The sequence below is a fragment of the Ciconia boyciana genome, chromosome 7, assembly GCF_034638445.1.
Source record: "Ciconia boyciana chromosome 7, ASM3463844v1, whole genome shotgun sequence".
NCBI classification, from domain to species: Eukaryota; Metazoa; Chordata; class Aves; order Ciconiiformes; family Ciconiidae; genus Ciconia; species Ciconia boyciana.
Window position 1 is genome coordinate 40849579 of NC_132940.1, and position 21116 is coordinate 40870694.

Here is a 21116-nt window from a genome sequence, read left to right on the forward strand (position 1 = left end):
CAAAAACCTCTATTCCAAACAAATCACGCTTTGACAAGATAGGAAGTCAGAGCTGTAACACTGCATTTCCACATGCCTTTCATTTCAAAATACATTCCGGGTCCCCAACTGGGCTTGAAACTGAAAAACAAATATGTATAGCTCAAAAGGAGATACATACTAAAAGCTGTAAATGGCCTTGTGTACCCCACACCTCGAGGTGGGTACGTCTGGAGCACCTCACACCACCTCCACCGTCGGCTCAAGGATTCCCCAATGCAGGCTGAGGTTCTGCACAAGTCAGATAAGCTGGTGCAGCAGAACGCAACTGCTCCATGTTATCGGTGTATCTGCCTTATATGTGCAAATGGCACAGCCATTTTAGGATAGCCATCTGTATTTGTTAAAACTATGCACTGAAGGGGGAAAGAATTATTTGTATTCACCCATAAGAAAAATTTGCATTTCTTCTCAAATACTGCACAAGCTCCTAAAGTTTGTTTCTATGTGGGCAAGAGACTTGGTCTGAAGTGTTCATTCCTCACTCAACCAGTAAGTGAGATGAAATTCAGCACATCTATCTAAAAGGAATGTGAGAAGATCAAATCTAAATTAGCAACAGCAAAAGACCTCCAAAGTACTACTGCTAACTTGGAAGTATTCTATTTATCCATCTGCATTTTAATATCAACACGCCTATCTCCAGAATAAGATTTTGACAATCATATCTCAGACAATATCCTTCTCATAAACAGTTCTCTATTCCATTTCATGTTTGCAGAGGTAGCAGATCTCACATTCAGGAAGAGATGTACATCTGGCCCACACACTCTGCAGTAAACCCCTGCTTTCCAATGCATAGCAGATGCAGGTAATAGTGGTATCTTATATGGAGATTAACCTTTACAAATATGTATAAATGTTCAGTATTAATGCCACAAGGCCTTGACAAAGCAGATATATATTCACACACTCCTGCTACTGAAAAGGAAGGCAAATGATTTGTACAAGTTTACAGAAGATAAATGTCAAATTCAGAACAAAAACGAAGCTAAAGCCCATTGTTTAAAATACCACAGATAGGGCCTTTTAAAATAGGAACTATTATATTCATATTACAAAAAAGCAAACTGAAGCAAAAACTGACATTACTAATTGAAAATATATTAATTTTTAAAAGACATTACCATACTAAAGCTGCACAAGGAAGAAAAAATGGTCAAAAATACCTTGCTTTGTCTTTTTTTTTTTAATATCTATAAAAGACTTCAAGATAGCAGTATTCATTGAAAATAACCGGCCACCTGTCAAAAGCAACTTACTGAATTCTGACCAGAGTGTTAACAGCAGGGTCAGACAAGGACAGCCCTACACATATATACATACACAAACTTTTACACACAAGCTTGGTAATTATTCTCAAAGCAGAAAAGTTAGTCTCCCTGGGACAGCAATGAAAAACACTATGCTAGTTTAAGTTAGAGAGTTGTGGAACCAACTCTCATTCGCTTAACTGTGATGCTTTTGAAATCTCAGCAATAGTGTCACATTAACAGACTTCTGGAGGGAATTATTGCTGATTTGTAACAAAAAAATATTCAAATAAAAACACAATTTGTAGGCTACTCTGCCTCAATCTGAAATAGAATCACTGAGCTAAAGCTCATTTCAGTATGTCATCACTCATTGTGATTGGTACCGGACTACACACTAAGGACTATATGCATACCTGTCTAAAGCTTTAACTAGAAACTATTGAGTGCAAGTCTAAAAGAGTTAATTGTTTAAAAAACCCCACACATATTTTAAAATTGAGTAAGTAGAATTTTTTTCCAAACATCCCCTTCAAAATTCACCTTAAAGCTGAAGACAATCAAGAGAAATTTTAAGTACAGAATCAGTGCCATACAAATAGGAACTTGTAAGAGTTAATAAATACAGAAAGCTCTGCATTATCTGCGGTAGATCAGAAGGCGGAATAAGCCCATTACAAAAGATGCTGAAGAGGGCAGAGCAGGTTGCACCTGGTACTGAACCAGACTTAATCAAAACCTGACTTGATTCCTGCAGAATTAATTGGCACATCTATAAGCAACACTCTCCAGTATCCCAGGTCAACTAAGCGCAAATATATTGCTGAGCTGGTGAACCCTCCTGGAGCTGAGTGCCAAGGCAGCACGGCACAGGGACATCTAATTGGCAGCGCAGTGGTCAGCACACATCCAGGCCATGCTCAGCAGATCCAGCTCAGTGCTAACCCTACCAAACCTGGGCTAGTCCTACACAAACCTGTCTGATACCTGTGCTCCCTCTCGTGCTTCTTGGCAAATGGTGCGGTAATGAGTTAACGGTGTACAACACCAATCTCTTAACTTGTGCTCCAGGAAGTACAAAGGTGGCTAAACAATTTCTATACCAAGGCAGGAAGCAGGATAGCTGTGTTCCTGTGCACTTAGTTTGAACTGGTAAGTTCAACCAGACCTAAGCCGATTTCAGGTGTGCCAGCATCTATGGTAAATTCATCCCATAGTCTGGATTAACTACTTTGGGACAACAGAGAGTTGGCAGTAACTTGCTTTAATTAATACATATGAGTTTTATGTTCAGTTTGCCTAAATTCAACTTTTATTAGTGCTTACCTACTCCCCAGGAAATTCCCCATTTAAGACCGTTCAGTGTCTTTAAATGAAAAAACCTGGAGTTTCTCTTAAGGTTACATATTTTTATAGCAGATTGATTTCTGTACCAAGTATTTCCAATAATCCCTTTTCTACAGTTACCTCTGCTGCTTCCAAACTACATAACTCTTTTCATTAACATTTAAGTTTTCCTGAGGCCTCAGTCTTGCAAGTATACCAAACCTCCAGCCTCTCAGCTCTTGCTTTGCATTTCTACCATGTGATATTCCTACATTCTTAACACTCTTCTTGTTATACAGACCAACACATACCTGATTAAATGGGGGACGAGGCCCATCACCCAACAGAGGTGTTTTCTGCTGCTGGAAAGGCAGAGGGCCCTGGGAAGGGTGCGGCCCCCTTGAAGGGTTCGGTTGTCCCTGAGGTCCTTGCATGTTTCCTTGAGGCCCTACTAAAGAGCCTTGTGGAGGTCCCTGCTGGCCTTGTGGACCTGGTGGCCCACGCAATTCTTGTGGCGGTCCTAACATTGTACCTTGAGGCGGGGGTCCCTGAAGGCCCCTCATCTCCTGGGGACCATGTCCTAGTAAACCACTTTGCATATGAGGACCTCTCATTTCTTGCGGATGACCCATCATCATCCCTTGTGGAGTAGGTCCCTGGTTATCTCTGGGTCCTGGTGGACCCTGCATCCCTCTTGGATTAAGTCCCATCAAAGGCCCTTGAGATATAGGGCCCTGCATCCCTTGAGATCCTGGAGCTCCTTGCATGCCATGAGGAAGAGGTCCTTGCATTCCTCGGGGACCAGGTGGCCCTTGCATTCCTTGACCACCAGGGGGACCTTGAGGACCCAAGTGACCTTGTGGGCCAGGTGGTCCCTGCGGTCCTAAATGAGTCTGAGACCCAGGTAGACCCTGTGGTCCTAAGTGGCCTTGTGGGCCAGCGTTACCCTGTGGACCTGGAGGCCCCATGGGCCCATGAGGGCCAGGATGTCTCTGCATTCCTTGATGTCCATGTAAATCCTGAGGCCGTGGCATTCCTTGTGGAGGCCCTTGGGGTCCTGGAGGTCCTTGTGGTCCCATGAACCCTTGTGGACCTGCAGCTCCTTGGTGTAATGGAGGACCTTGAGGTCCCATTTGTCCTTGGGGTCCCGGAGGTCTGAACTGTCCTTGTGGACCAGGAGGTCCCATCTGAGGCATATTCATTGGCATCTGCTGAGGTGGAAGGGGCTGCTGAAATCCTTGAGGCATCTGTGACATTGGGCCTTGCCCTGGAAAAGGCTGGGGTCCATGAAGAGAGCCTCCTGGAGGTGGCGGCTGCACTTGCTCAGCTTGCTTTTGTGCAAGCCTCTCAATCTTCAATTGCTGTCCGAAAAAAAGAGACCCAGAAAATCAGCTAAGCACAGAAGTATATGTAACAACTAAAAACCAGAAGCAATCATCTCATTTCTCAGGAGTTTAAAAAGATGTAGTGCTTTTCTCTTAATTAACAGAAATACAACTAAAGAGATCCATAGATGAATATTAGTTAACTGAAATGTGGGGGCCTCCCTGAAGGTTTCATAGCATCAGGCATTAAGTCCAATATCCTGTTCAATTAGATGTTTTTTTGAAAAAAGGTGTAAACAGTACTGCAAAAGCAAGCTATGCATTTTAGTGTTGAGGTCCAAATATATCACAGAGTACTGAAACAAATTTGCTAATAACTGTCTTTACATACATACCTCTAAGAGTTGTGGGTTTGTGTACTGAAGTGCTGCCATTTCCTGTTCAATCTCCGCCTGTGTCTTCTTTTTCTCCTCCAGCTTAATATCTTCCTTTCTATCATTCAGTGGCTCAGGTGGGGGAGGCAAAGGAACTTTATTCTGCATCCATGCCTATAAAGAACAGTAAACATAAGAGTAATTCTGTGGAACGACAGGTATGCAATATATTGCTGCATTGGGAAAGGATATGCTGGAACACTTTGTAGTATGGATATTCAGAAGCTAAAAACAATGCTGAATAAAACTTCCATATCTTATAACATCCTATTTTCCAGGTACAGATACAAGATATAAGGGATTTAACCAAATATTTTATGCTTAAATAGTAATTAAACTAACTACTGTGGTCAATTATTTTGCACTGGGTGTTGATATCAGAGAGTTGATACTGGAAAAATCCAAAATGTTTTAACAGCCACGCACTTTTTGAAGTTGGGAAAATAACAAGTGGTTTTCCTGTTCACCATGTATCAGGTACTCACCTGCTGAAACTGTGCTGGTATTGGTTTTGCATAGGGCACTTTTTTCTGTGGCACCTTCTTTTGGTCCTTTTGCATTACTTCCTCCATTCCCCAGTCCAGTCCTGGGATTGTCATTTCAATATCATTGGACTCATCTTTCCCTTTAGCACCAGGGAGACAAACAGAGCAAAGCAGGTTTACAGAGAAATCCTGTTACTCTCTTTACAGATTATTTAGCAAAAGAGACCACGAGGTTTTCAACTCTTCCTTCTTTACATGGGAAATACGCACAATACAGAACTTTAGGAAAAAGCATCTGTACTACCAAAATATATGAAAGGAATGAAAGATAGAGTCACACAGTGGATGGCTCAGGAAGATGCTTCCCCATAGCTACTACTTACCCATCTGCTCTTGCTCCATGGCTATTTTCAATTGTTCAGGTATTCCCATCCCAGGAATAACTGCTAGGCTGTTGGGTTCCAGATCATCTAGAGAAAAACAATAAATATTTATACTTTGAACATTTTTCTTTACGTTATTTTATCCCTTTGGATTCTCACATGCTTTTACCATTGGTATCATTACATATTTCACAACTGGTGGGTCACTTTTTAACTCCATACATGAATTACAGGATATTAAAAGAACTGCAAACTCAGATTCCTAAATAGACCCCTAAAGGTCAGAAACTATGGCCTTTTAGGAAAGTTACATTTAGGGTAGAAGCTCAGAAAAGGAAGTAACAACCCATATGCATCCCCATTTTTGTTATAACAAATCTATGTATTTTAAAACTTAAATTGGATTAAAGTGCTGCATTTTAATTAACATTCCCAAACACAAAAGAGCAAATAATCAAAAATCTGAAGAAACAGATGCAACCCGAGAGATGAAAAGGTTGCTGAGGCATGCCATAGAGCTGGGCAACCCTGAACAGCCTAAAATTACCAAGATAAATCCTTAAGAGGAGGGTAAAGTTTTACGATTTTAGTCAAGTTCAATAATTTGAAAGATTTTCGTGCTGTAGTTCAGGACTGTAGGAAGTCTTGAAGTCACATGAAGTTTTCAGGAAGAAAAGTAAACTGGAGATATTGCCAGAGGGAGAGCCAAACCTCCTTCCTGTTATTAACAGAGCAGGTCTTACCTCCCGGAGCTGCAGAAACAAAAGAAAACTCATTGTTGGAATGGTGATTGCTGATAACATGGTGTGTAAAATCATCCTCATAAAAAAAAAAAATCTTTGTCTAGGTAGTCACCAGTGCTATAATACTGTTTCATCGTCTTACCCAGAAACTGCACTCCAGTGTCAGCTAACGACCTAGGCTTATTCCTGACCCCAACCCCCTTTCTTCCATATTGAGGGAAATTGCCTTACCATATTCCACACCATCCTCTGACATCCCAGGCAGCAGATTCAAGTTGTAACGATCTCGCATTTTATCTCCAGGCCGATTTCTAGTCCAAAACTTGCTGTCAAAAGGAAGTTATATGATCTCAAGAAAGGGTCAAGACTATTAACTACTTTTAATCTAATTAGTTCTTTACTTTTTAGCATGCTATCTTGATTATATAACTCTTACTAAATCAAGTTCAGTACTAGATCTGAACATTAGGTGCGAGGTTCAAACCAAAAATAAAACCCCAACAATTATCATATTGAATTACATAGTTACAACTTGGAAGATACTGCAAAGTTTAAGGGGTATAAGTACAAGGCATCAACATCAGATCCTGAACAGATGTATTTCTAGTCCATTCCAAAAACTTTGTGCTCAATTCAAATATATTCTCCATACACAACTAAACTTGTCAATACACACATCCACACACAAAAATTTACTCCGTTTATAAAAAGCTCCATGTTTACAGCGTGTTCAACCTAAAAGCACAACCTATATGCCTCCAAACATGTTTGCAATGTGAAAAGACAGACATGACCAGCAGATGATCTGTGGGAAAAAATGCTGTGGAGATAAGAATATTTATTCAGAAAGAAACTAGAACAATTATTTTTAAAGAATTTCTTCAGATTTCAAAGCTCATACCAACCCAAAATCCTAGTATTTTTTAAGGCTTCCTTAGATGAAGGACAAGAGGTTAGACTCTACCTTTCAATGTAAAATGTCAGTGCCTTCCCATTTCAATACGTTTGTCTCACACAGCCAATGGGCAAACCAGAATCAGAATCATCCCAATCTATTCTTTGTTCACTGATGCCATTTCTAGTTTCTAAATGTACATACATTCCCTTAGATCTTTTCTTTAAATACTTGAAAATACCTGGTGTGATCATTTGAGCCCGAACAGAGAATGTGTCCAAGGGGATGCCACGCCAGACTCCAGATCATTCCCTCATGGGCCATTTCCATTCCACCAACCTCCTTCTCAACCCTGATGCGTCCAAAAAAAAACAGTCATCACACAGGTGAATATCTGCTACAGATACAATACAAAACTTCTGCTATTCAGTTGTTCCTCTTCCTCTATCCCATATTTTGCTAAACGTAAGCCTCTTATTTTTCTGTTGGGCAAACTGATTGTTCCCAGTTGTTTTTAATAGGGAATTCAGTAATGTAGGGATTTTTAACTGCACATTTAGAAACAAAATAATTACAACATCTCAGAACAAGCTCTAAGAAATTAGGAGTTTCAACCATTCATCACCCTCTCAAAAAAAGCCTATTTTCTGTGCAAGCAACTGTATCCTTTAAAATGCATCTGCACAGGAAGACTTCTTCATAAATGAAGCATACTCACAAACTTCCTCAGGTATAGAGAAAAACTATACCATAAACATGCATGTTAAATATAGATTCAAAGGTGAAAAGTATATTTTATGTTTAGTATAATAGCTTGCACATCTGACCAACATCTTTCCAATATGCTGATGAAAATGCCACATACCCAACATGCCAGAACAACAAAGAGCCATCAGATCCTCCACTGGCGAACAGCCCTTCGTGAACAGGATGCCAGGCCACAGCTGAAATACAAAATAAGCCACAATCAGAAAGTATAACGCTAGGATTTCTAATGAATGAAAATCAGGATCTCAAAAACTTTAATTTTTAATCCAAACTTATTAATAAAAATCCACATAATATAACAAGTTCTGACCTGTAGCCTCCTTCTTATGACCCCTGAAGACCTGAAGTTCTTCTTTCAGATTACGAATGTCAAAGAGCTTACAGAGATGGTCACGAGAAGCTGTTAGCAGCCAGTTGCCATTCAGATTCAGTTTCACCTCCATCACTGTGTTTTTATGAGCATGTCTGCAAGCAGAGAAAGACAGACTGTTTGTCCAGATACTGATTTCTCAGACACAAATAAAAATGTGATAATTTACCAGTCCCAAATATTCAGGTCAATTACAAAGTAGTTCAGGCTACTAAACCAGAATACTGTGGCTTTCTGTGCAAAGGCCCTATGCTGCAATCCTGTTCTTTTGTACTTCAGAGCAACTGGTAGTGCTCATTGAGACAATACTCAGTAACTGTGCATGTTTCTACTGCAGCATAAGAAATTTTTCATCAGCCAGATGAAACACCTCATTTGTGTTTCCATATCTCAATTCTGTTTTCCAAATGAGAACTGTGTGACTAGGAGGTCTATGGAGAAGGACAAAGTAAATTTACATAAGGAATATTAAAGTCACAATTTTCCAAGTATAGACTTGACTTCATCTAACCTCTAGATTTTCTGGCACAGCTAAAGCACTAGCTTTATATTTGAAGCAATTGTGTATAGCTGAAAAGATGTGAGGCAAAAAGCTAAGAAGAGAATTGAAAAAAAAAAATATTTTATGAAGTTAGTTTATATCTGAGCAAATCAAAGTCTGTGGGCAAGAACTTACAGTGTGGCAAGGCTCTGGCCAGTCTTTGGATCCCAGAACTTGATGGGCTGTTGGCTATCTTTACTTCCTGATACAACTAATCCCTTTGTTGGATGCCAGTCAACACATTTCACATCGGCTCCATGTCCTGTTAACAAGATAAAAATTGTTCATTTTGAGATTTCACAGACACTGAAAAGACACTGAAAAATAAAGGGTGCACACCTCATAACTATAATGTAAAACTGAATGAGAAACATCACAGAGCACAAGTCACAAAACAAAATCAAACTAAATAAAAACTCTTCTGAGTTATTTAGGTTACATTCCTTCCCACTAATCACTTGAGGCATCTCCTCAGATTACGCCCTCAAACCAGGCTCACTTCACCAACATAAAAATTCTCTAAGAAGTTTCTGCTCAAGCTGGTACTTTTCTTTAGGCCTTGGCCCTATACTATTACACAATATTTTAAACGTAACACTGATGAAGCATTTGTAATGGAGGTGGTAAGGGAAAATAACACTGTGACACTTCACTTTCTGTGAAATATTGTAGAAATGAAAGGCAAATACATATTTGTTCCTATCCTATCAGTACTACCCTTTTGCTGTCCTGTCAGAAAATAAGCAAAGAACTTAAATTACAGATCTGAAAACTAAATTAGCATATGATGAAAAGAAATCTTATGAGATGTAACCTCTTATCAGGTCAGAGGGATCCAGGTTTTTCTAACACTAATACCATTTAATTTTAAACAGATTGACTGACCTTGACAGAGAATCAGTGCTGCTCAGATGATCTAAAATCTGTCAAGAAGAAATGCCTGTTCCTGCTACACAACAAAATGAGGTTTCTGAGCTGAACTATAGGCATTTAGAGAAGAAATAATAAACGATAATTTCCTTCTCCAATCTCTCTCCATGCCAGCCCACTTTATGGGAAAGCCAACAGTAATAGTCAATGCCAGAACATGAGGCAGCATGCAGTAACTAAAGAAAAAAGCAAGATGAGAAAGGAAGGGCTGTCTGCAACATAAAGGCACTGAAGTTATAAAATGGTATGGAAGAATGGTAGCATGTTCCATGAAAGACAAAGGGTTCCCATCACAGTCAGCTCCCACAAGTACTGCTTTGCTACACGGTGGAACATGTAACTTTAAGCAACACAAGCTGTCTTAATATAGGCCTCAATTCAACATGACATTAAAAATTAACATCAGTTGAAATTCTCCTGAGGCCACAGAAAAATCAAATTAGAATAAGCAATATACTTCTATCTTAAAATAAAAGCAAAATGTTAACACAGAGAGAACTCCCTCCATCAAATGAGTGCAACTTTCCTCCTCTCCAGAGGAAAGGACAGACAGGGAAGAGATTCTTGACCCAAGAAGAAATGAATACCAGCTTTGGTAAGTATATGGGGAACAACTTTAAGGATAGATTGATGATATGGATGAAGGAACCCAACTCTCCTCCCCCAGCCATAGAAGGCAGAATTGCCCTTGGAATATGCAGGGTCTCAGGGAAGAGCAGGATCCTCAAGTTGCAAAGACTATAAATGTGCTCACAGGCAACCGCTCTGGTGGTCTGTCTTACCAACAGAGGGGCACTTTGGGATGTATTGGTTCCCTTCTCTGGGTCTTCTGATGTAGACAGAAATGAAAGGCACTGTCTGTCTGGATTTGCTCTAAATCTCTGTCTCTCAACTAAAACATGAATCTGAATGCTGAGCAAACCTTGCTTATTTGGGAGGAATGATTCGGCCAGTAGTAAGAGAGAAAGCACTCTTCCTCCATAGTGGAAGGCAATTCCTGCTTGCAGATTTTCAGCTGATGATATTCTGTAGGTACTTGCTATCCTGCAGCCCCCAGTGAAAGACAGGAAATTTTAATTCAAGGGCAACAACAGGCTCTTATAGAGAAACATTCCATTACAGTTAATAACTGGTCAAACCATATGAAAATGTGTTCAGACTAGATTATTTGAGTACTATCATAAATATGAAAAAAACAAAGCCCAGCAAAACCATAAAAAACCTACCCACATGGACTGGAATTACATTGGCCTTGCTGCTCCTGAAATAAAGACTTAGTTACGGAAGAGCGCTGAGAGACAAAGGGCTACTCTGTTTAGTCGGTAAGATTGCATCTGGAAAACGAGTTATGCTGCTGAAAGGCCATCTCTGGATGACAGCTCTTTCTGTGCAAGGCATGACTGAGGCTTTTCTTTCGAGACCTACCCTGAGTTAAACCAGCCCAAATATGTACCCTGAGGGAAAAAAGGCTAAGAGTGGGCAATCCAGTTCAAGTTCAGAGCCACACTCTTAAAGAGAGCAACCAAAGCACCCATCTTCTAAAAGTCTTCAAAAGGGAGCGACAGTGACAGGACAGCACTGGACTGATGGGCTTCTCAGAAGCCAGGATTGATAGTCACTACCCACTAGCCCCAGGCCACAAAGCTGAAAGGTCATAAAAGATGCCAGGACACTCAGAACTTGTAACCAGAGCAGATAAATCATTAGGTACTTATCAGCAGGCTTTTGACCATTATCAGCACATGAAAATTGATCACAGGGATCAGAAGAAACTTATATTTAAAAACATAACCATTATAAAGATAGATAACTCATTTCCTGCAGAAAGCAACCTTTCAACCGGTGTGCTCTGGACTATGGCAATAGTGGGGGAAAACTGGGACCCTCCTTTGTAATCTGATCGAAATGATCTATCCTGCCCTCAAGAGGGGCATTTCAGACAAAATTCTGCACTAAATGGGATCATCATATATACTTAGCTATAGGTTCCTAATGCAATGAAGCTTTCTTGAGAGAAAAGAAATTCTTTCCTACAACAAATACGATTTAAATAAACTATTCCCAAGGGACGAACTAACTCAGAAGAATTACACAAGATAACTGAACAGCATCACCTAATCAGACCTTCTTTAATTTCTTTTTTTCTCTTTTTTAATTGGAGCAATTGACACTCTATATTGCTTTTCCTTCTTTCTGCTGATGGATGTACATACTACTATCGGTAATAAGACAGATGATGCAGAAAATACATTTAAAATAAAACTCCAGAGAAAAAGAAGCCTGGTAGATTTTACTTTGTAGTTTTCAGTTCTTGGCTAAGACCTGGGAATTGGACTCTCCTCTGGTACAGAACCCCTGTCACCAAGCACCTCACTCAGAAAACCTTAATTCATGCAAATATCTGCAGTTTACATTCCTTATTTGCTGACTCTAAGTAACTTTTGCTCAGTAACTTCAACAGTCACACATATGTCTCTGTGACCTAGGACATCCAGGATGGGAATTCCTCTCTGAACAATGCTTGCACCCTTTCTGCCTCCTGAGCCCCTGTCTGTAAAAGGTATAGACATTTTATTATTTCCCTATCTTGTAGGGACGCTTGATGGATAAATGAATAGAAATGTGTGAATTGTTTAGAAGTCACGGCAATGGAAGGCCTATAAAACAAACTGAAATGAAAGACTGAAGATAAAGATTTTTTATAAACTGAACTAGTTTAAAATCATGAGTTAATATCTCTGCATAAAACAATATACTAAGGCTGGACAGTTTTACTTACTACAACTTTTCTAACCTTCAAAAAAAGTCTGCAGAAAAAATAAATTAAAAACAAGCATATGTAGATTCTTTAAAAAGTTCAGATACAAAAGTATTTCTCTAATAATTCTTTCCATATGCATAATAAATTTTTGAACTGAGTGACTGTAGTCACAACCCCGTTAATTACAATACTGAATGTTAATACTTCTAGCCAACTTATTTGAAGGGTTGTTCTTTAAAAGACACTGAATAGAAATACTGGCTGGTGAAAGGCATAACAGGCTATAACAAGATTATGTGTAATAGTGTTTGATCAAATCCAGCATGTCACAAGTCTGGAAAAGTACACATAAATTAAGGACTTGATTTTTTTCCCCCTCTCACTCTAATTTCTGCATGTATGAGTTAGTGAATATAATATATGGTGTAAAAACAGTTGGTTTGGATCATTGCCTTTTTATTACAGTTTATAACATATCTATATATTTTATAATGCAACTGTGTATAAACTATCAATTATAGATATATCAGGTTTATTGCTGTAGCTACTTTTTTATTATATCCTTTCCACGAGGAATGAGCTCCATTCTGAAGGCACATAAATTGGAAAGAGGATTTTATAGATGATATTGTGGGATTTCTAGATCCTTCTCAGCAATTATTTGGATGTATATACACATACTGAGATGACACTCTTAAGGCATCTTCTTGTACTTTTTTAACATCCACATTCCAAAGAAAATGGACATTTTTATATATATATATATATATTTTAAAGACTGAATGCAATCATTTCACTGCAACAATACTGACTGTTTCTCATTTAGAGAGAATTCTATTTGCTTGGATTTTTTTTTTAAAGACACATGGCTCTCTTATGCTGTTTTAAATGGTGAGTAGAGCTGTGTATCCTCCATTTGAACTCGTCAGACCTGAAGCCTTTTCATCACCACACAGTAATGTTCACCTTCCTGTAATCTGTATCCCCAAAATAACAGAACATCTCTCAGAAGAGCAGGCCCTTTGTAGGCGACTATTTCCAAGGGATCTGCAAAGAGACATCAGGTCTTACTACCATGCAAGCTAAGGTTCTCCACCCCCAAAAAGAGGAGGGGGGGAAAAAAAAGGACCTACAAGTCAAAGGTAATGGAAACCAACCATGTTAGCAGAAAGATGTTCTAAGTTTTCTACATAATTCCCTTAGACTTTGTTAGTTGCTTCCAGCCTACTAGGCAAATTGGATTATTCTGCCCGTTCCGTTTTTATGGAAGGCTTTAAAAATGTTATCTGACAGTTACCCATTCCCCTAGCAATTCCCTGCTTCTATGTAAAGCTCACTTAGGAAGTGAATACCTCATATGTACAAGAACCTAGGTACTGTTTTGATAACACCAATCAGCTTAGCAATAAGGGTAAGAATATATTTTCATTCCAGTAATTTAGTGTTCTTTGCCCTATCACATTATGTGAACTATACTCCTCTTGAAAGCTGTCCTATGAGCTCTTTCACTTCCTATTCTCCACTCCAAGAATGAATACCACAGAAACCCTTGTTCTACAGATACACAGTATGTTTTTTCTTTTTAGCATAATGTGGGAGGTTGGTGAATAAGAAATTAAGGGAAAAGCTCCTTTCAGTCTTCAGTGGATTAAGAACAACGCCTCCCACCATACTTACAGACCTCTGTCCCATAAACTCAAGTTTTATCTTCCTTTATTTGCTCACAGTCTGCCTCTAGCTCTCTGCTAGTTTATTAAACATGGTATCTAGAGAGACTGCTAGAGTTTTAATCTAGCTACATAGCACGTCTCCTAGACCATCAGTATTCCTTTAAACCAGCAGCAGAATAGGACATAATTAAGCCTCGTTTACAAATTCCCCCCCCCTTTTTTTTAAACATTTCTGTAATCATAGTAAGTTTTCTTCCCAGACAAAAGCTCTTATAACAGGACAGCTTATTTTTATCATCTGTGAAATCAGAAGGTTAAAAAATAAATAAATAAATCAGTAAACACTACTGAAACAGCTGTGGGCAAACAAATGAGTTTTCCCAGAACAGGTAATCAGTCCCCTAAATGTATTTCCATAAATTAGTTTAGAATTTGTATGTGCTAGTGCCAACTGAACTTACACCACTCAGTGATTAGTTTGGATTCTACAAAATCCTAAAACACTAGCAAAAAAAAGTTTGAACTTAATGCTAGTTGTGTGCTTGCACAGCTTGCATAACAGCAAATGCACTGCAAAGAATCATGAAAAAATTTTGTTATAGTACATGTAATTACCAGTAATGGCATGTAGTGATCTGAATTCTTTACATCTGTTGAAACTCAATGACAATATCTTCTGTAAGGGTTTATAGCAAGGGGAAGAAATCCAGCTGGGTCCTAGTGTATGTGGGAACCGGGTCATGCACGGTTCAGTCTTTAATGGGACTACTCACATGTTAAACTTAAAAGTGAATTTTTAAATTCTTCAGTGAATTGAAGATAGAATGCTAAGCAACTTCCAAAGCTGAAATGCATTGCTTTGAACAGAAACAAAAATTACACAACTGAAAATATCTACTGTTTTAGATTTGTGGCATCAGGTCTTTTTTTTTTTTTTTAAATCATTGAGTATGTTCATGCTAGAGTCTACAAACACTATAGAGATACCTTTCCTTTTAGACATATTTGCTTTTTCCTAACTCCTTAATTTATTTTTGAGCATTATCACTACCTACACCAAACCAGGTTATTTCCCATATGTTGTAAAATATACAGAGACAAGTTTGACAGCAGGTTGTGCAACAGCACAGTAATGGGATCAGCATCTGTAACATGCGAAGAGCTGTTTAAAATTCTCTTAGAAGTGAGAACTATATGAAAATCAATTAAGTATGCATGTTTCACAATTTCTAATCATAAGACATAGTTAAGTCATATCTAGATAATTATCAGATAATTATCAACAGAAAGTTATTTTAGTATGCAAAAATATTACAAAATTTTCACTAATTTTGCTTAATCAGTGTCCAGATTTTCTAACTTACCATCACTTTTATGCACTTAATCAAAAAAACCTATGTATAACATTAAGTGCATCTCTTTCACAGAGAGTTCACCTCTGTGACGATGCTTTAAAATGCAGCATAATACTTAGTGCAATACAGCAGTCATTATTTCTAATTAAGAAGTCATCATTAATCTTAAACAGAAAGCCATCAGGAAGCTCAGAGCTAGCTCAAGAGAAATGACAGGAAAAATAGGGCAGAAAGTATAAAAGGGGAAGATACACCACATTAAAACTGTCCAATACCTTCTTATTCAATATATGTATGCTAGTGCTTAGCAGTAATGGCAACTGAATTCAAGGACAAAGGCAGGTTTTCATCACAGTGAGAGTTAAATTATTTATGAAAAGCAGACTGGATTCTACTTTGCACTTAGGCACAGTTATCTATTAAAATTCTCATGGCATATTACTTATAATTCCTTTCAGGTATTCATCAGAGAATTAAGAGGGCTTTTTCAAATTGCAAAAGGTAGAACATTTTTTTTTTTTTTTTCTGGTTACATTTATCTGTAAAGCAGCTGGAAGTAGATGTTCTTTTCTGTTCAAAAATTAGCCAGCCTACTTTGAAAGCAGCAACACACTTGCTTTTCATTGACAGAAAATATTTATTTACAATGGTATTTACATTTAATTATATTAAAAATAAATGTTGTACAAGAAACACTAAAAATGAACAGCAATTGTAAGAAAAATTCTCATGCTTCATAACATAAACAGCTGACAGGAGCCAAAGAAACCACCACTCCCTCAGAGAGAAACTGTCCCACAATTTTCTATTGCTTGTTTTCTGGCACCTTCCTTTCAAGTATCTGGTACTAGTCACTGGATCTGAAAGAGCTTGCACTGCCCCTAATGACCGTCCACTGTCTTAAGCCGTCACACAAGACTGATCTCTAGTCTAATGCGGCATTGGCAATTACTACATAATGCTGTATAGAAAAGGGGAGAGTATAGCTGTGTCCAGGAATAGAACAACTGGCAGTCCTTCAAGGGAAGAAAAAGTGTGAGCTTGAAAGATGAGAAATTCAATGATTTTGTCAATCGTTAGGCTGCAGTTCCCATAGATTTGTGGCTTTATGTCTGGGTACAGAATCAGTTTGCTGGGCAGCAAGTTTTTTTGTAAAAACAAACAAAAAATATCCCTGAAAAGTGTGAGCTTTCATGTTAAAATGTTCCCAGTCAGGTCCTCCAACATGAACTAAACAAGTGTTTTGGAGCCTGCTCATATCCTGTACCATCAACTTTTTTTTTTTTTTTAAAGATGAATCTGATTAGAATGTCAAATAATTTGAAGCCTCACAATGACAGTAACTATTTAACTACTGCTCAGTCAGAACATACACTTACATTTTATGAATCGAGAACAAAGTGAGCCATGTGTTAAAACTGGTGCCTGAAGCTAAGCTTCTTGTAAGTGATGTAATTTTAAGATGCACTGATCCTAGAGTAGCTTCAGTGAGGTTTTTTAAACACATACTTAAGAAACTAGGTTTTTTTTCACTAGTTATTGAAAATGTTGACTGGTGTGTTCACTTGCTGCCATCAAGGTGTCAAAATCCCCAGCTTTTCCACCTGCAGAATTCTGGCAAGCCATTGCCCGTTACACCTGTGTGAAACACCACACGAAGCCAGACAAAGTTTGGTATTTTTACTGAATCCTACAATAATTAATAGAAAGAAGGAATGTTAAAACCACAGTATTGATTTAGACATATTTTTAAATTAAGTTGAAGCTAATAAAGAAACTTCGGTGCATCCTAAAATTCCACATGGCAATTTAGTGAAAGGAGGGAAAAGGAAGGAAATCAAGGGACACACTGTTGAACTTGGTACCAGCTTGCCTCAAGCTCTCTGCTCTGATTGTAATTTGTCAAGGTTGTAAGTGGTAGAGTCAGAATACTTAGCTCCCAACTCAGGGAAGAGAACAAATACTTCCAGAAAAGCTAAGAGTAACCATCATTAATCATTTTCAGTACCTATTTCCTTTAACATCCTGCTGGAAGTTCATTAAAGTTCTGCTGGCGATTATGGCTATTGCAAGACAAAAGCATAGTCCAAATATCTAGTTTGGAGGTTAATCCAAGTTTCAAACCAGTGTCTGGCCACACGAACAAGACATCACTCTCAGCAAGCTGCTAAAACCTAAGAAAAAAATCTGTGGATTCCAGCAAAAGAAGTTACAAGAAGTCTTTTACTTTTATATAACTTGATATACCCTTACTCCCAAATGAACCCCGAATCTTTTAATAAAAACACCCAACACAGAAGGACTACCAAGATCTTTCAGTCAACTTGATCTTCCTTCATTGGAAGAATAGGTTTCAAAGTATTTTTATGGTTAAGACTACAGGGCAGGATCCTACTTTTTTACATCCCATTGAGAGAAGAGGTACTATCAACTCTAAAAGTAATTTACTTCTCTGGTAGAGAAGAAAGACAGCCATTTCATCTGGCCAGTCACAGAACAACAACACTGGTCCAGCCAGCTTCTCACTTTAAGGGACAGCAAGTTTACAGGAAAACTGTTTTCCTTCTTGCCAACCAAAAAACCCACATAAGCTACTTTTGATCGCCAGTTTACCAATACAGAATGTCCCATAAGTATGAGTCCATTATAATTTTAAGCAAAGAAATAATGAGTTTAGGTATACAGAAGTTAAGAAAACTATTTTCTTTGGTTCTAGGGCAAATACTGCATGAGGACCTCATCTCAGTAATAACTGAACAGCAGTTGGCCCAGGGGTGGGGCAGGGGGACAACAGAGAGATTATCAAACTTTGTATAGACTCTAGGAAAAGATTTATTTGTGTCAGTCAATAATCCAGACAGTTAGCAAGTATGAGAGATCCAAGAAGGGATATGCAGATAGAGGCCATTTAACTTGCTCTTTGCATTTACAAAACCACCAAGACTGAGCAAACCAGGAAGCAGCAGGTCTACTGAAGTAAACCGGTGGCAGAAAGCAGAGCACGTAATATTGGCCTAAGCTACAAAGCACTACTCCTTCTATACAAAGGTGAAACTGAACAGACTGGAGAATTTTCATCTCGAGCACAAGGGACCAATTTTCAAGCAACTGAAATATGAAAGGGCTGTAAGTTTGAGAACAGACAAACATACACAATGAACAGAGTACCATGAACTAAAACAGAAAAAACCCCAGCATGTAATATACAGTGACCTACAAACATATCTAATCCAGTGGTGGTCTCAGGGCTAATGAGAAGAAACACAGCAAAATTAAAAAAAAAAATCAGTACAAAAATGTAATTAAAATGCAGGAGCAAACCAGAAACATAACAGAGGTAATACCTTCCACTGAAATTTCAATCAAGCAGCAAAGAAAAGCTGAGATCAGGCAAGAGACAGAAACAAGGAATGTTTTATCACAGTCTTACTTCAAATTTCTGCACCATCAGTGCTCTTATTTCCTCTTATTTTTCTGTGCTTTCCTATATCACCACCACCACACCTGTGGACTCAGTCCTCTTTCCTGCCACCTATTAGTTTTGAAATTTAAGAAAATATTTTCCTCTTTCAGATTTAAAGATAATACTGAAGTCCCTATTTAAGTAGAGGAACCCAAATACTTTCTATTTCTTTTTCAATTGTAAAAAGAGGTCCCCTATTAAGCAACTGTTTTGTAGAGTGTGGCTGTATAAATATCTATGAAGCTCTCTAAAATACCATGCATCCCCATGTATAATTTTAAATTCCACAAGCACATGAATGGATCAAATAGTAAAGCTCTTCACATGTGATCGAACAGAGAGACAGGGAAAAAGGTGGTGTTGAAAACTTACCAGGGATTTTGTGCGATAAAACCTAACAAAGAAAGGGAGAGATGTCAACAGGAAGAAATGGGATAAAACAATCCAAAGAGTACTTAACTCAGATATATCAAAACCAGAGGAAAAAAATATGGAGAACATGTGAAAGACGACATATGTGGTTATGAGAAGAAGAAAGGCAAAAGGGCCCATCACCAGTTTAAGTGGGATTCCAAACAAAAAGTGCTGGTAACAATTCATGGAAAATGCTGTTCTCAGATTCATTTACTACTGTCACAAGTGAACGTGAACAAAACATTTGATTTAAAGTGCGGGGAAAAAAATACTATTTCTTCTTAATGTAAAAAAATACGCGTGAAACAGGTTTCTTATGAGAACGTATGAAGGGACTGTTCTTTCAAGATCAGAATAGAGGATACAAGAATTAAACAGACCCCACCACACCATATTACAGATAGACTGAATACTTCTTTGAACACTGTGTTTCTTGAAATGACTACCTGCTAAATTTTTTCACTGCTGACTTCAAAGGAATAAAAACATCAGACGAGATATGAATATTGTACTGGCATTTAAGCATGGTGTTTCCCTCTGTGATGCAGTCTGTGACTGAATTTGTATTTGAATCTACAGGTACAGGCATGCAGCAGCATGTTACAAATTTCCAAAATAAGCATAAAGGAATGATGTGGAGGTTTGCAGAAAAGTATCCAAGAGAACACTGCAATTAAGCGGAACTTTAATGGAAAAAAATGTTGATTAGAACAGGAAAACTTTCTCCCTAGAAGCAGAAAAATCTTCAATTCAAATGCCACATCTACACTTGGAGCAAATAGCTCCTGGATGTTACTGCATACCCCTCCATGTTAGCACCAGAAACATTGTCTAATATTTCAAAATGAAAATTTTCCAATATTCCAATTAAAGGATTGATAGAAACTTTGTTAGTCAAAAACTTTACACTCCCAGGGAAAAAGAAGGTACTCTGAAATACTTTTTGAACTCTACAATAAAGTTTTAAAAAAGCTTTAAAAAAGTTTATACAAAATTCTACAAAATACATAAAGCCAAAATTCTAGAAAATACATAAAAAGCCAAATGACATGGACAAAAGAATCCAAGATAGAGAATGTCCATCTATTCGTAAGTGCAGCCATAGCAGAAAGAACAATTCAGACCATCTCCTCAGCAATGCTGACAAAAACTTTTACATTTTTCTGAAACAATGATCTTGCCTGCAGTACTTTAACTCAAGTTTTCTTTCTTACAAGACTAGCACAGAAGCAGTAATATTAACACTAGAGATTATTACTATTCTGGAAATAAAAGTTGAAAATATAAACAAGTTATCTACAGGACTTTTTTTTTCCTGGGTTTTGGAGCATTTGTTATATGAGAATACCACCACAAAAGATACCTGCTAAACTTCAATCCTGCAAATCATCTGCAGCTGTGTAAAAAATGTGGGCTCAAACCACCAAAAGAAAATGCCAATTAGATAATCAATTTATAATAAAAGGCAAAAGGGAACAAGTGTTTACTGGGCAGATGTGATTCAGAAAGCAGCTCTTTCCTAAAGAATCTTTAGATTTCTCTCAGTGCTTTCTGTAGCAGCTTTTAAAGTTTTTAATCTTACACACACCAAAAGAAAGGAAACATAAAATATCTTCCCAGTCTCAGAAATGTAGAAACCAGTACACATGATAACAATGAACTGGGTCCATATATGAAACTACAGAGACAGAAGACAGAAGCTAAAAAGCAGTGCTTTTGGGAAAATGGCATATGTTCACAAAGTAACAGGAAGAACAAAGTAAGTAGGTTAGGCACATAAACAGTGAGGGAAAAGTCGTCACCAGTAAAAGGTTGCTATCCTGACCCTTGAGTAGAACTGATCTGTGCTCTTCACATAAAACCCCTTTTACAGTGCTGTCTGTGCTGTGTAGAAATAGCTACGCTGAGGAATGGAAAAACCGCAGTATTTCTCTTCTAGGAAGTTGGACTTTAGAAATCTT

The 21116-nt window shown here is 38.0% G+C and overlaps 1 protein-coding gene across 4 annotated transcripts in view; it reads right to left on the reverse strand.

The window, feature by feature from the left end:
* WDR33 (WD repeat domain 33) overlaps positions 1–21116 on the reverse strand; it is a 71705-nt gene that overhangs the window by 11168 nt on the left and 39421 nt on the right. The window contains exons 8-17 of one of the 4 annotated variants that reach the window (XM_072866421.1): positions 8698–8824; positions 7962–8116; positions 7749–7827; positions 7125–7235; positions 6220–6314; positions 5989–5997; positions 5246–5332; positions 4863–5002; positions 4339–4491; positions 2930–3979 (exon numbers count right to left, since the gene is read on the reverse strand). In XM_072866421.1, the coding sequence (XP_072722522.1) occupies positions 2930–3979; positions 4339–4491; positions 4863–5002; positions 5246–5332; positions 5989–5997; positions 6220–6314; positions 7125–7235; positions 7749–7827; positions 7962–8116; positions 8698–8824 (2006 nt within the window). Of the gene's footprint in view, positions 1–2929; positions 3980–4338; positions 4492–4862; positions 5003–5245; positions 5333–5988; positions 5998–6219; positions 6315–7124; positions 7236–7748; positions 7828–7961; positions 8117–8697; positions 8825–16044; positions 16969–18137; positions 18387–19113; positions 19136–21116 lie in introns of those variants that run through there. The other 3 variants (XM_072866420.1, XM_072866416.1, XM_072866415.1) reach the window with 3 other exon arrangements.